Source organism: Cupressus sempervirens, chromosome 5, assembly GCF_028749045.1.
Source record: "Cupressus sempervirens isolate cs-2001-9-10 chromosome 5, ASM2874904v1, whole genome shotgun sequence".
In the NCBI taxonomy this organism is placed as follows: domain Eukaryota; kingdom Viridiplantae; phylum Streptophyta; class Pinopsida; order Cupressales; family Cupressaceae; genus Cupressus; species Cupressus sempervirens.
This window is the reverse complement of record NC_143122.1, coordinates 596,167,839-596,183,468: the sequence shown is the minus strand read 5'-3', so window position 1 is coordinate 596,183,468 and position 15,630 is coordinate 596,167,839. Positions and strand designations below refer to the sequence as shown.

At 36.2% G+C, this 15,630-nt stretch overlaps 1 protein-coding gene across 2 annotated transcripts in view; it reads right to left on the bottom strand.

Annotated features, from left to right (window-relative positions):
* The window catches only part of LOC149557334 (prolyl 4-hydroxylase 1-like), a 249,672-nt gene that overhangs the window by 141,020 nt on the left and 93,022 nt on the right, over window positions 1-15,630 (bottom strand). For both annotated transcript variants that reach the window (XM_089832005.1, XM_089832006.1), the window contains exon 3: window positions 3,322-3,390. In XM_089832005.1, coding sequence (XP_089688131.1) covers window positions 3,322-3,390 — 69 coding nt within the window. The remainder of the gene's footprint in view (window positions 1-3,321; window positions 3,391-15,630) is intronic.

Here is a 15,630-nt window from a genome sequence, read left to right as displayed (position 1 = left end):
GTCAATGAAATATAAGTGCTAATTTGGAACCTGTTAAAAAGCCTATGCTTCCAATAAACATCAACTATTTCAAGTATTTAAAGAGGAAACACCCCTAGTATGCCAACAACAGGGACATCTAAATCAAACATGAAAGGCAGTCAAGGCATCAGTACTGATTTTCCTTTGTCAGACATCAAGTGTGCAGAACTTCAGAAATTTTGATTTCTATAAGTGTATGATCCAGATCTTATCAAAGGAAAAATACTCAAGTACATGCTAACATATCAGTACCAGATACAACACAGATCAAATTTAAAACTATAAAAGTGGAAGAAAACAGTATAAAATCAATAAATTTTTAGAAGAAATCAAGCACTGTGCCTCTTAACACCCAAAAGGAAGCAATAGCATACTCTGCAGACCAATGAAACCAATTTATTTGTATTCCACGGCATTTCAGGGAGGGGTACAAGGGGACAGCTGGGGACATGTTTTTGGTGCAGTACAATACATCCTATCAAATTTTCTACATGGCATATTAATCAAATTAGAAATTGTGTGATGCACTTCATAGACCAAGGGTTTTAGTGATACATGTAAATCAGGTCATGGAAAAGAGAAATTACAGTCAATGAAATATAAGTGTTGACTTGGAACCTGTTAAAAAGCCTATGGTTCCAATAAGCATCAACTATTTCAAGGCTATAAAGAGGAATCACCCCTAGTATGCCAACAACGGGGACATCTAAATCAAACATGAAAGGCAGTCAAGGCATCAGTGCTGATTTGGCTTTGTCAGACATCAAGTGTGCAGAACTTCAGAAATTTTAATTTCTGCCAATCTATGATCAGATATTATCAAAGGAAAAATACTCAAGTATATGCTAACATATCAGTATCAGATACGTCACATACTAAACTTAAAACTATAGAAAGAGGAAGAAAATACTATAAAATCATTAAATTTTCAGGAGAAATCAAGCATAGTGCTTATTAACACACAAAAGGAAGCAATGGCATACTCTGCAGACCAATCAAACCAATTGATTTATGTTCCACGGCGTTTCAGGGAGGGGTACAAGGGGACAGCAGGGGACATGTTTTTTGGACATTTTCTAGTGGCCCAAAAATAGCGGATGGCAAGGGACAGCAATGTGTGTGTGTGTTAGAGTGCTTTACAAAATATATTAATATATTATATGTTTTTAATGTTTTAGATAATTTTTAATGACAACAATTATGGTGAAATAAGAAAATGTCTTGTCTAAGACACAATGAGCCTACAACTCCACAATTTGATGCATGCATGAAACATAGATTCGACTTAGTGCCAGCTTAGAACCATTAGTTAATGTCAAATCCCACTTGGATTTGTTTCTACTTTACTGTCTTAAGAAAAACATTAATTTGTCCTAGTTTTTAAAATGTTTTTTAAAAATCCAAATGTATCCCCGTGTAACATAGCAATCCATTTATACAAGGATGAAGTTAAAGGTTGTCTCCAGAAAGCTTTTCAAATACTGGAGCATAATATTCATCCCTTGTTTCATGTTCCCAGAGAATCAAAGTTATGGACTACATAGAATAGCAATAAATTTCAATGGTGATGAATTCAAGATCCTCAATAGCCGGCTGCATTACCCAATCAAGAAGCTGATTCTTAAAGCCAAACAGAAAAGTAACCATCCACAAAGGAGTACAAAACATACTGCCATTCATCTTGTACAGTTTCAACACAGCCTGTTAAAAATATAAATGTAATTCAATTTTCTAGGTTTAAAGTGGAAAAATATCTCAAAACCTCAAGAAATTTTAAAATGATATTACATTTTGTAAAAAATAAAAGAAATTTTAATTTTGTTAGTTCTTATTGTCTATATATAGTTAATGGAGATTACAAATAAGTATAGTACATTACAAAAATTCTAATTATCCAAAAAAGTATTTTCACTTGATAGCTATTTTACTTCCATCTAAGAGGTTGATGTGAAAAATAAAAGGCTGGTCCTAGAATAGTAAGTGTTACCATTGTGGAGTACAAAAAGGCACATTGCAGAAATTCTAATTATTAAACATAAGGTTTAGAAAAATATTACTTGATAATGGTTTAAACTTTAGACAAAAAATTAAAAGGGCGGTCTAGTGTTTTTACCTAAAATTAAATCCTCATGAAAGTATAATTAAAAGAAAAGATCTCATATTAGAGGTTAAGTTTATTTATACAATGATATATTCCAAATATGACTTAAACAGAACTTTTAACAAGAAAGTTCTTAATAAACCTGGCTTTAACCCTAAACTAACAAAAGTCTAGTCTTCCATGCTTTACTTCATCAGTACCTAAGAGAAAAGATGAGCGAATAAATAAAAAGTCAACAGGCCAATTTTTTAGCATCTCTGGAAAATTGTGGAGCACAGCATGGTAAATTTGCTGCAATTACTTGGGATTAATCATGGGTCTGAAGTGCAATGCTACAATGGGACTAAACAAAAAGTTGCTCAAGCTGCTAGCTGTAGAAGCACTCATGCACAGGCAACTAAATGGAAAGTCCATTTTTTCTGACTAAATGATATGTAAGTTACTAATGCAAATTGAATGTCCACAGAACACATGTCAACTTGAGCTCATGGAATACACAAATCAGTTGAGCCTGAAAAAAGATAGCCAATATAAAGCATTCGATAAACATATATTTCTAAATATAGAAATATTTGTCTTGCTATTTTACAATAAATCATGTAGATAACATATCGCCATCATCATAATCAAAGTATTTATATGCTGGTGTATATAGTAAATGTTTGTAGGTTTTAGCCATTCTTTGAAAAAATGATATTTAGATTTTCTTGTAAATGGGTGTTTTATCAGACCCCTTGATTTTCACTCTCTCAGGAACTGTCTTAGATAACCCTATCTAGATTCTATACATAGTAAAGATACATGGTCTCAAAACAATGTAAAAACACATGGTGTAACTTTATAGAGATAGATCATTGTTGTTAACAATAACTGTTGTTATTTTTTACAAATGGATTGTGGAAATCTGATAATGTTAATTACAACAAGAAGTTAATATCTATTTTTGTGGTTTCTAAATTACAAAGATTTATAAGACAGTGTATATGCTACTACAAAAATAATTTGTCTTTTCACAATATATTAGAATTGTATAAACTACCAAGTGGTCTTCTAAAGTACTGATATTTTCTAGTAGTCTTTATTCATAACTAAATCTGTCAACACATAGGTGTGTGCTTTTACATGAGAAGAACAAAAGGAATATCTTTAAAAAAAAACTTCTGAAAATCAGAAGCTAATGAATGGCATGCTTCTCTAACCTGTGGGCAGGTAGAGATATCTTTCTTGACTTTCATGTGTTTTTCTTCTATACAAGGGAAAACCTGACTCTGTAAAACACATCAACAACATTTCTTGTTATAATGAGAAAAAGTGGCAAGTCAGAAAGGTTCTTTTTTTGGTCATCAGAGCATCACAGATATCATGCCTTCTTTTCTGTGTAGATAAATTTATTTATCTATATCCCTAAGTCAAAAAACCTTTAGTTTCGTGTTCAATGTTTTTTATGTAGTTCAAAAAAACATTATACATTTAAAAAAATTCAATTTATCTAATGGAAAAAATTTATCAAAATGTAATTGTTTAAGCTAAATTCGTATTTTCATTTCAGTTTTACTTTTACAAATAAATCAAGAGAAAGATCTACTAATCATTTGCCAAATGATAATGTTCAATACATTGGGTACAATGACTACAATTCACTTACATCTACAAACACTCGTAAGCAGCACGTGACATCAAATACTCTGCTAAAGAATTGCATGTGCTTTAACTTAGATTACTCACCTCACACTGTAACAAGCATAGTTAGAAACTAAAAAATACAGCCCAAACAAAGAAGTTTAATCAGAATCCTTGCTATCGGCTGGTCAAATTAATGTTTGATGATAAAGATTCAAGATTTGTACCATATTTTAAAACTTTGACTCTTTCCATGAATGGAATGCAATTGGTAATGTATATTAACTGTTGAACTTAAAATAATTAAATGAATTGCACTGCCATAAATTATTGCCACAAATGCCATTTACAAGTATTTAATATTTCAGTAGAAGTTATTAATGTCTCTAACGAATGGTTATGGTTCTCAGTTGAGGTTGGCTAATGTCCCCATTAGCTCTTGGCAGTCCTTAGTTGAGGATGCCAATATCCCCATTGACTTATGATAGGTTTAAATATAAAGTGAAATGAAGCTACCCATATCTTGAACAAGAGATTGAGGGTATAAGTTGACTTTTCTCATGTTCTCAATCATTGACTACAGTGTTCAAAGGAGATAAAATATATCTCTGGTGATAGATGTTAGGATTCGGTTGACATTTCTTAAATTTCAGATATCATTTTATAATTTAGCTGGCATTTCTCTTGTCCCGACTGACTAATTATTGAATTCAGTTGAGGTTGCTTGTCCAAGTTGACAGATAACAGAGTTTTGTTCTTATAGTGTTCAATTGAGGCTCTTCATGTTATCATATATTAATTAACAAGGTTTGATATGGTTATATATGTCCTGATGATCATGGTAGTATCCAGTCAAGGTTCGAATGTTTACAATGATCATGTCCACAATCATCCCTCAGTTGGATCAGATCATAAACTATTTAATTGATATTTAAATATTTGTTTTATTTAGATGAGATCAAACCGATGCATTTATCAACTTGAGCCAGATACATAAGATGATTGGTTTGAGGTACAAATTAGTGACGTGTCATAGCACTGACTGACAATACCTCTAAGCTTCGGATTAAACTCCAACAAACAATAGAAAGATTGTTTCTTCATATGCAACCATAAACAGCTCACCACAATTCAGTTTGAGAACTCATTGGCTTGCCCAACAATCAGGACTATGGTCTTGACACCAAAAAATGTGCCAATAGAGATACAAGATGGTCGATAATGATTTAACTCACACAGAGGCAGGACCCAATAGTCTGCAACTTAACACCAAACATATTCCAATGCAGATTTTTCATTGCCAATTTCACCCACAGGAAGCCATTGAATACTGGTGACTAATATTATCCAGTTGACTGTTTTGTTCTCCAAAAGGACCAATTAAGGGACAAACATTAAAGTTGCAAACTCATACACCTATTGATTGTTCATGACATCAGAGAGATAGTACAGAAACTCCCATTAATTTTGAATCCACAATATCCTCTTTCCATACCAAAAGAAGCTGCATAATGAAATTATCCCGAGGATTTCTTTCAACCCTGAAGATAATGTTGCTCTAACAAGTCTGCATTCTTCACAAGCTGAAATTAATCTGCAAGGCTGCAATATTTCTGTTCAAAAATTAGAATCACAGTCTGCTCCATGCTGAAACTCCCAATCTCCTTTTGCCTGACCTCCAACGTAACTTCCAGGAGGATTCTCTAAATTCTTTAATATTTAACTCCTCAAACTGGCATAAGACGAAATAGAATATTTCACCTCCATTTTAAACATTGTCATGTGTGCAAGTGAAATATTTAAACATTAATTACATGCTAATATGGCGACATTAGCTAAGAAGTTAATTTAAATAAAATATTAGCTTCATGGTTAAGGAAGGGACATTACAGTTATGAGGCATTTCTGTTGACTTCGTAATTTTGTCGAAGCCACAACACTGAACAAAGAACAACTGATGACCCATTGGTGGGTTTCCAAAGATTCATCTACCAAGACCGAATAGGAAGTTAAGTGGGAAACTCCAGAAGAGAGCTGGATTAAAATCAACTTCGATGGTGCTGCAAAAGGCAATCCAGGTTCAGCAGGTGCAGGTTGTGTAGGCAGAAATTTGGAGGGCAATTTTGTTGCAGAGAAACGTAAAAATCTAGGGAAAGGACCAACAATAAGGCAGATATTCAAGCAGCGCTTCTAGGGGAAGAATTGGCACAAAAGCTTCAGGTGCAAAATCTACATTTTGGATGGTATTCTCATATCACTGTGAAATAATTGCTTCAGTCCTCTCGTATATATGGTGACTACAAAAAATAATCACAATTATCAAGAAGTTGGAGATGTTTCAAAATTTCAAAATCGCGCATATATAATAGGAGGGTAATTCATTGGTTGAAAAATTATCCAAATCGACAATAGACATCACAATGATGAGATAGGAGGGTGAATTGTTGACTGACTCCTTATCCAATTTGGTAGGTAACTTAGCACCCATATAATAGGAGGAAGGTGGCGACAACATGGAAAAAGAAAGCAGTTTGATTTAACAGATATAAATTAGCAACAATCTTGGAGGACGGTAAAGCACGATAACGTGTTCAAATGGGGGAAGGTGGCAGAGTGCAACTTTATTTCAGCTGTCATCACACATGAACATTTATTATGATCGTGAACAAACCTCTTTACATTCCCTCATGTGTAATTCCAGGTGTTCATTCTCATTCTTGTTTGTCAAACAGCAAGCATATAGGTGTTTTGTGCAAAAAAAAGCAAGGGTAGTGTCAATGGAAGGAAAGTTCAGCTTTCATGTGGAGAAGCAACAAACAGTCTCCAAGGGGTTGGTTATAGAGGAGAGGTCGATGCATACCTTCACATCTGTGCACCCTTTCTTCATCAACATAATTTGGGCCCTTTTAGGAGTGGACCATGTAGTCTTGAGTCTTGACCTTTAAATGGCGCACGAATGCAAATATCAAGGCATTTTTCTATGCTTAGGGCCCACATTTCGCATCCAAGGTGGATGTGAAGTGCATTGTGGCGCATTACATAGAACCGGAATGGAGTGTAAGATTGGATGATATCTTACAATATGCAGTGCGACGGCAAGGATTTGTAGCAGCAAGGGAGATTGGGTAAGCTTGTCGGAGTACTATCCTGTGTGCACCCTTTCCTCTTGAAGTGCTCCTTGAGTGGCACCTTGAAATGGAAGGAGGAAGCTCACCAAGCCTGGAAGCTATGAGTGGATTTTGTGGATGATTGGAAGTTCGATTTGGCGGCTGGCATTCCACGAAATAGAATGAACCCTAAGCTTTTTAGGTTGAAATCAACTAGGGCATGTGAGGACATGGAGGAATGAAAGTGGGGAGTCAAGAGGATCATGTGTGGTCATGACAGAGGATGAGATGTTGATGCCCATGGTAGGAACCAGGGAGGTGGTAACCATGGGAGAGCTCAAGTCAGAAGAAATTGTTGGGCCGCAGACAAAGGAGGACAAAACAAGCATACAATTTCAACTGGAAACCATAGCTAGCAACAAGAAGCGAGAAGATGTGGAGAAGGCTCCTCAACCCATGGCACTTCTTGCCTTGGTTTCCACAATACTTCTACTTTTGTGATTGAGAGTTCCAGGTATTTTGGGTACTTCTAACAATAGTGGTTATCTACCTTGCTAATTTCTCATTTTATGGGGGTAATAATTTGATCAACGTGGTGTTCCATTTTGAATGATTGATTTTGATGGTGTCAACTCTTCGGTTGATTGGTCCTTGCAAGGTGATGTAGTCTAAATTTTAAATGCTCCATTTGTGGACACTTTCCTATCCTTTACACAATTTATGTCATGTCTATTGATCATTTACATTTGTATAGTTTTAGGATTTTCAAAGTATCACAAGCAGCTGAATTTGTGCAAGCAAGAACATGTTGTTAGTAGGTTCAAATGATGCTGATAACTGACCAGATTAAGTTGACACAACATAAAAAGTTTAATGCTCTCAAATTAATCCATTAGAAGCCTGTGCACTCAATACCTTGGCATCATTAAAAGGACTTCTTTGCCATAATTGCACTAGATGCTAATACGAGAGCAGTACTTATTCACAATCTAAGCAGCGAACTCAAACCCCTTTTGAAATGATGAACATCCGGGTTTACAATCTTGTAAAGCAACAGTCTGTGAAAAAGCTTGTTACAGGTCTGCATGAGGTTTTGTTCATAGCCCTCCATCCTAAAGGGGATTATTTGGTTTGAATGGTTCAGTGTGTTGATTCAAATTGCACCGTCTCACAGCAATGACCTGGAGTGTTCACAAAGAGACCAAAGACACATAAGAATGGTCAAGGATAGTTGTAGACAAATACAATATCATCATGAATATCAAGTCAGATATTTGATGTAGCAGGGAACAGGGACAAGATGATTTTAACAGTTACAGCATCCTCTAATGACTCCTTTAGATGAAACCTGGAACTTGACAACAAATACGAAGTTGATGTATTGAAACACACATTTCAGTAGTTACAATAACCAGTCAAAGATACCACCAAATAAGCAGCGATGTTGAAGGATATCTAAGCATGAAAAATTGTGTATGAAGGATTCCACAGTTCCATAGCATATTCGATGATAAATCTATGACAAGGAATGAATGTGAACCTGAAGAAGGCAGTGAATGCTCAAATAGTGATTAAAGCAATACTTTTATGTGTCACCATTCTATTCCTATGCGGGAGAAATCTTGGAACCATTTGTTGTGGTCAAACTTTCAATGCTCTGCGTGAGATCACATTCACAATATATTGTGTTTCAATCAAGCTGGTCTCCCGATATGACAATGATCATCTACAGGTGTGCCATGTTTACTGAAGAAAGGAAGTAAGGAAGTAATTGTCCACAAATTGAGTCTTATAACCTGATAATAGCAATGTAAATGGAAGCCACAGAAATCATTACCGTAATAATTGACATGGAATATAAACCTTGAATCACTGCCCAGAAATACTTAAGACCATATGTTGTCAAAGATAGGAATTCACAGTGAAGAAATGATCATACACGAACCGTTGATGAAGGACAGAGGGCTTGTTTGTTATAGCAAAAGAATCTGCACGACGAGACTCCATTTGAAGAGAAGGATTAATGCCACTACTGCTGCGGATAGAAAATATGCATACGCATTCACATACGGGGATATTAAATGGACACCATCAAAAAATTTTACAAAGTTTGATATAATAACAAACTTATAAAAGGTTTGTTAAAATAGACTTTTAAAATGAAAGAGACAATTAAATTAAAAGCCTCTAGTTTGGAGGTCACAATTCTTTTATTAAAACATACAATTGTGATATGCAAATAACTGAATAAATTGAAGCAGGAAACACATCACTTACAAATATTTATTGAAAAGTTATGACTCTTAGGAAATGGGAGAGATATATATAGAAATAAAAATGAAAGATGCGAAAAAACAAGACATTCAAAAACGACATTCCAAAGAAGAGACATTCATATATTCATTTGTACGGAGACCTAGGGAGTTTTAATATGGCTTTGTAATATAATATTTTAATGATAAATAAAAAGCCTTTTATTTTAATTTAAGGCATGGAGATTTAAACTGCAGTTGATTCGTCCTTTATAATTCAGTAAACATTTTTGAATTATATGATGGCTATTAGCATCCGAACTTCAGATAATATTAATCAAGTGCAATTTGGATCAGATTGATCCATACTTATCTCTATGCTAATGCAGATTATCGTTTATTTCTGATCTTCAAACTTCTGTGTTGCTACAAAGGATGAGTCACTTAATTACATCATACAGTAGCAGATGTGTTGCACAATAGTAGTGTGTGATTGCCATTGCTGCAGGTATATTGGACTTCAAATATGGCCAATGTCCTCATGGTGTGCTGCTTTAGAATATTACTGTGTGTTTATACCCTGACATGATCACTTCAATGATTGCTAGCTTTTGTTTTCAATATGGAAACACCTATGACATGCTGACATTGCACAATCCCTACTTCATCTGTGTCACTGATGCTGTATCAAAATCTCTGCTAACGCATACTGAATTCAGACCATTTTTTAGTATATATGGTGATGAGCCAAGTTTGAATGTCATATACTTTTATTGTTCTGATTGTAGTTTTGATGAATTCATCCATTATTGACCTTGATTGGCCTGTTGTAGAGTCATCTGTGTTTGCATTCTTATCTTCATGTATTTGACTGTCATATGTACAAGAAATCTGTTTACATAATCTTTTTTCTAATCAACTGTTATTATAACTTACACCACTTTAACAATCCCTTCAATCTCACAGCCTCTTTAGGCTTTTCATCACCTCTCGCAAGAATATACTATATCCATTCATGTAGAAATAAATCAATACTTGGTATTGAATTGTACCAAATTCTGCACAAAAGAAGCCTAGAATTTCGGGGCTCCATCAGACCCACCGCATCTTGATTATTAAACTGTTTATAGTTTACGTGCATAGAACATTATAAAGTTGTACGGCTTCATTGTAGTTGACTCTGTTACCTGAATAAGCTAAGGCACTGGTCTTTTTATCATTGAAGTATTGGATTTATATTTGAAGTCAGAAAATCGATAACTTCCTTCATACAAACTTCAAATCCATTGTTAAAAACCTTATACAAAACATTCATTTCAAACTATCACATAACTCCATATTAATCGAGTTCAAGGACCTAGCCAGCCGTAGAACTCCAAAGCTTAAATTTGCTATAAAAAAGCCTTAAACCAAGCAGTCACTGTTTGAGGTGAAGGTCTACCCATCTGTATGTGAAGGCAAATCTTAACTCTCAAGTAAATCTGCCGTTTTGTTAACCAACACAGGGCATTATGTATATATGTTCATATTATATAATTTTGGGGTAAAGTCTTGTTCTGTAACTACTAGGATAAGACAACTTATTGCCCAGCTAAGGTTTTATAAATGTGGGTATGCAAACATTTTTGAAGGTCTCAACTTTTGATTGGTTATGATTGTTGCAGGTTGTCACAGAAGTTGTAAACATTTGTAATAACCCGATCTGGCTATATCTATAACATACACCAATTATTCAAATGTTTGACATTTCATCAAACACTTTGCAAACAAACTCGAACTTCAAGCATATGAACTGTAGATGGATATAACTATATGTGATGCCAGCAGAGGAATCGATTCTCCACTCATTCAATAAATTGAAATATTCACAACTCAAGTGGAAATCGATGTCAAAATGTTGATAAAAAATTCATGAGCAACTCACCACTTTATTAAATGCCTTGGCACAATTTTCATTTATTGGACATGACACAATAGTGTGCGGGTGGAAACAATAAACTTGGTAATGGAATATACAATAACTAACCAGCTTCTACACCAAATGCATCTTGGAATGCAATGCCAAGATTGGCACCAATCTAAGTGTTTTGATTGCAGCATGAATGATGCCTGAGAGAGACGTTGGAGCAAGCCCAGCCAGGTTGATAACAGTCACCAATAATGATGGTCCTTGTGAATATTCGCAGCCCTCACAGTGGTAACAGAGGTTGCCAAATACCAGAACATGCAGTGCTGGAGAATGTAGACCAAAGTCCCAACTACGCATTATTTGGACAATCCAATAGGGAAATCAATCCCTAGTCCAAACGCAGTGATCCCTCACTATACCTCAACAGTGATCCCACTGCACCAGCTTAATTACAATCCTTTATATCTCAGAAAGGGAATTGAACAAACTCATAAACTCTTACCAAAAAAACAAAAACAAATGATAGTTGGATGTTTTCCTCATCAAATGGGCTCGAATTTATAATCTTCAAATGGCACAAGTCTCCCAAATGAAACTCCACTTAAGAAGCTTCCTCAACACAACATCATTTTATAACATTTAAATATAAAAAAGAGCCATATAATAATGTTAACTTTAAAAAATCATTAATAAATAGGAGCCTATGCAAAATATTAGCATAGCCCAATCCACTACAAATGATGACCGACTACAAGCACCACCATCTGCATTGCCAAAAATGGCAACCGCCTAAATTTGACTTACTAAAAATAGTAAGTCCACAACTAAGACCCCCAAAACACTCTGTTAGCTCACGATGGTCGCTATAATGAACTAACTCAATCATCTACAAAAGCTTGCTTAAATGGGGAAATTAGAGACCTCCCTCCCTAAGATTGCTTGTCCCCAAGCAATCCAAGACCAAAATGAGCATTGCAGTCGACTTGGATCCCAAGGGTAGAACTGCATACTATCCCTATTGTATACAAACAACTCTTGTAGAACCAACACCCATATAATTGATATCAATGACTAAATCAACTAGAAACTAACTGCAGGTATTGATGAAGGAAACAACCCATTAGAACTCTATCCAAATAAAGCAACATCTTTATCAACACCTGAGCCCCAATATAACTGACACTAACACCCAACTGCATTGCGGAGATGGCAATAACAATAGGTACTTGAAACACTCCACCAACTCCAACCTTTGCTAAACTATCCTAGGTGTGTTGATAATGCAAGTGATCTAACTTGCAATAGTTGATCCCATCTATGAAAGATGGTGCTAACCCATCCCACAATTAATGATATGAAAATGGAAACAACCCACACCTACGTGGAGCCAAATCTTTTACCTATGGGTCAAAAGCGAAATGATTAGCACTATTCATTGTGTAATGATGGTAGAAGGCCCCAATCTTTGTCAATGATTCATCATTGCCAAATTGGGATTCAGGAGACGTTGACCAATCTCTGACTTCAAACTACTAGTTGGAAGGATCTTGAGCAACTCTCTCAGCAAACCCAAACAAAAAATACCTATTGGGAAACATTGTAGCCAAGGTCTCTACAGTCTTCCCCACCAATCGTCGTATAGTGCAAGAGCCCCAGATGAGAGTACCCTAAGACACTCTGTATGAATCATCCTGCAAATCTGAACTCTCAAGTAAATACTCCATGAACGACTTGGTACAGTAGAAAATATATGTGGAAGTGTCAACCTGCACCCTCACAATCCATAGTTGATCGCTCTGAAATCGTGGCACTGCCAATTATCCGATGGTATCAGTTATATGAGATGAAACAATAGATTTGCTCCTGACAAAATGAAACAAGTTTACATGAGCACATCTCTACATCAAATGATATCATGTCCAAGCCCTATGAAGGAGAGGGAGAAGTGTCAAGAACTTATGCACAATCCTCTAAAGAATGCACCACTTGCATGTTAACCACTGGAGAACCTAGCACAACAAGAATCATTCTGTAGTCCTCCACTAATGCTCTTACATCTTTTGTGCCTACTGTACCCAAATCCTGGATAGATGTGACTGCCACATCATCACATCCCTCATTCCCAACTGTGGAAGCAAACTCACCACCAACCACCACTATTAGGAGCAAAACTAGATCTGTGGCTGGTGTGGACCAAACATGCTTCAACTCCATGGTCACCTCATCCAATCGTGACTGTGACTCCTACAAAGCCAATTGGGTATATTGTAGTGAGTCTACAATCACCTCAAGCTCATGAATGAGCTCAACCACCTCCTCCTCTTTCCCTGACAATGTCTTATAACTAGAGCTACCCCACTCCAAAAGGTAATTCCCTATCAACATCTAACTACAACTAATTCTGCTTCAACATCCTGACGGCCTCTCAAATGAACCTCTACTAGGTAAAGACTACTATCATCGTGCTCATCTAACATAGGAGCACCCCAACCACATGCGACTAACATCTGATGAATAGCATAGTAATGCTCAAATGTTGAAGAGATGTCACTATTGCTCATCTAACATAGGAGCACCCCAACCACTGTGACTAACATCTAACGAATAGCATCGTCATGCTCAAATGCTGAAGAGATGTCACTACTACTCACCTTCAGCTTACTGGTCACATCATGCCTCTATAATCCTTGACTTCTATGCAAGTTCTTTGTCTCACTAACTACATTGTCATAGGAAACTGAATCCAAACTACCGAACACAAGATAGTCGCTGGCCTCATGTATGCTCCCATCCTTGCATAAATCAATAACTGAGGTACAATTACTTGGTACCTCTACCAACTCCTCATTCAAAGAAGGGGAAGCCCTTGCAGTATCGAATTCTTCGCATATTCAACTCCCCCCTCAATATTAAGTCCATGTAAAAATCAACCTTGGGACCCATCCAAAACGTGCTCAAAGTCATCACCAAACATCTGACAAGGAGCAATAGACTCGTTGCAGCTCATAGCATCCTCAAACGGATCATCAAAGGTGACCATACTATCTGCATCCATATCTCCTAACAGAGTCTCAACTACTATCACCTGACTCTACACACGTCTCAATGGCAAGTTGTGAATCGCTAATGTATGTACCAACATCCACTAACTCCATTATAACACCTAGATCACCAACATTACAACTAGGTGACTCCATACATGCATCAGTCCCACTTGAGGAAGTCATTGCCTCCCATACTAAATCATTACTGTGACAGCAATTATTGCTCACATAGTCTCCAGTAACAATCCCCTCCTAAGAGAGTTTGAATGATCATCGGTAATAATTGCCTCAAGAGCCTTTGCACTAACCACAACACCAACTCTAGAATCCCCAACTTGTTGAGGCTCAATGCCATCGATCGTCGAGGACACTGACACATCAACATGTCCCTATGAAATAAGTCCATTGCCAATACTATGAATAGGACTAGAAACAATCATACAAAACACAGGTTCATCTGCCTCTTGAATGCCAATCGAAGAGAACTCAAGCCTTCTTCTTTGCATCCTTGGTGTCAGTTTGCTAAAGGCAAAGACCATGTACCTCATTGCCCTATCAACTCTTATAGGATCTGATAGTCTCACCACCAACCTCTTCTAATGTAGCTTAAGCCTTTCCATACTTACCCTTAAAGCATTCATTTTCTCACTATTGTCTTCACTGCTTTGTCGACTCCTAGAACTACTAGTCCTCCTATGTTTGTCCATGGTTGGAAAAAGCAAGAGTGTTGGTCACTCCCAATACAATAGAAGATCTGAAATAACAATGAATTTCCTACCCAATAGGAATGCAGGAAACCACTCTAATAACCCTGACCCAGCTATAACTCTAACATACGCCAATTATTTAAATGTTTGACATTTCGTCAAACTCTTTGCAAACAAACTCGAACTTCAAGTATTTGAGCTATAGATGGATAGATGCATATAACTATATGTGATGCTATTATAGGAATTGATTCTCCACTCATTTAATAAATTGACACATTCACAACTCCACTAGAAATCGATATCAGAATGTTGATAAACAATTAATGAGCAACTCACCACTTTATCAAATGCCTTAACACAATTTTAATTTATTAGACATGACACAATAGTGTGCGGATGGAAACAATAAACCTGGTAATGGAATATACAATAACTAACTAGCTTCCCCACCAAACATAGCTTGGAATGCAATGCCAAGATTGGCGCCAATCTGGGTATTTTGATTGCAGCATCAATGACACTTGAGAGGTGTTGGAGCAAGCCCAACCAGGTTGATTATAGTCACAATAATGATGTTGTTCCTTGTGAATTTCGCAGCCCTAACAATGATAATGACAGTTGCCAAATACCAAAACAAGCAACTCTGGAGAATGTAAATCAAAGTCCCAACTATGGCATTATTTGGACAAGTTGATAGGTAAATTAATCCTTATTTCAAACGTTGCAAATGCTTACCGAACACAAGTGATATTAGCCTTAAAATGTCAATGGATACTAGACTCGCAATTGTTATAGGAAAGCAATGCCCCGCATAAGAAATAGACGTCTAGTACATGAATTAACGGTAGACATAAAAGACAACCAAG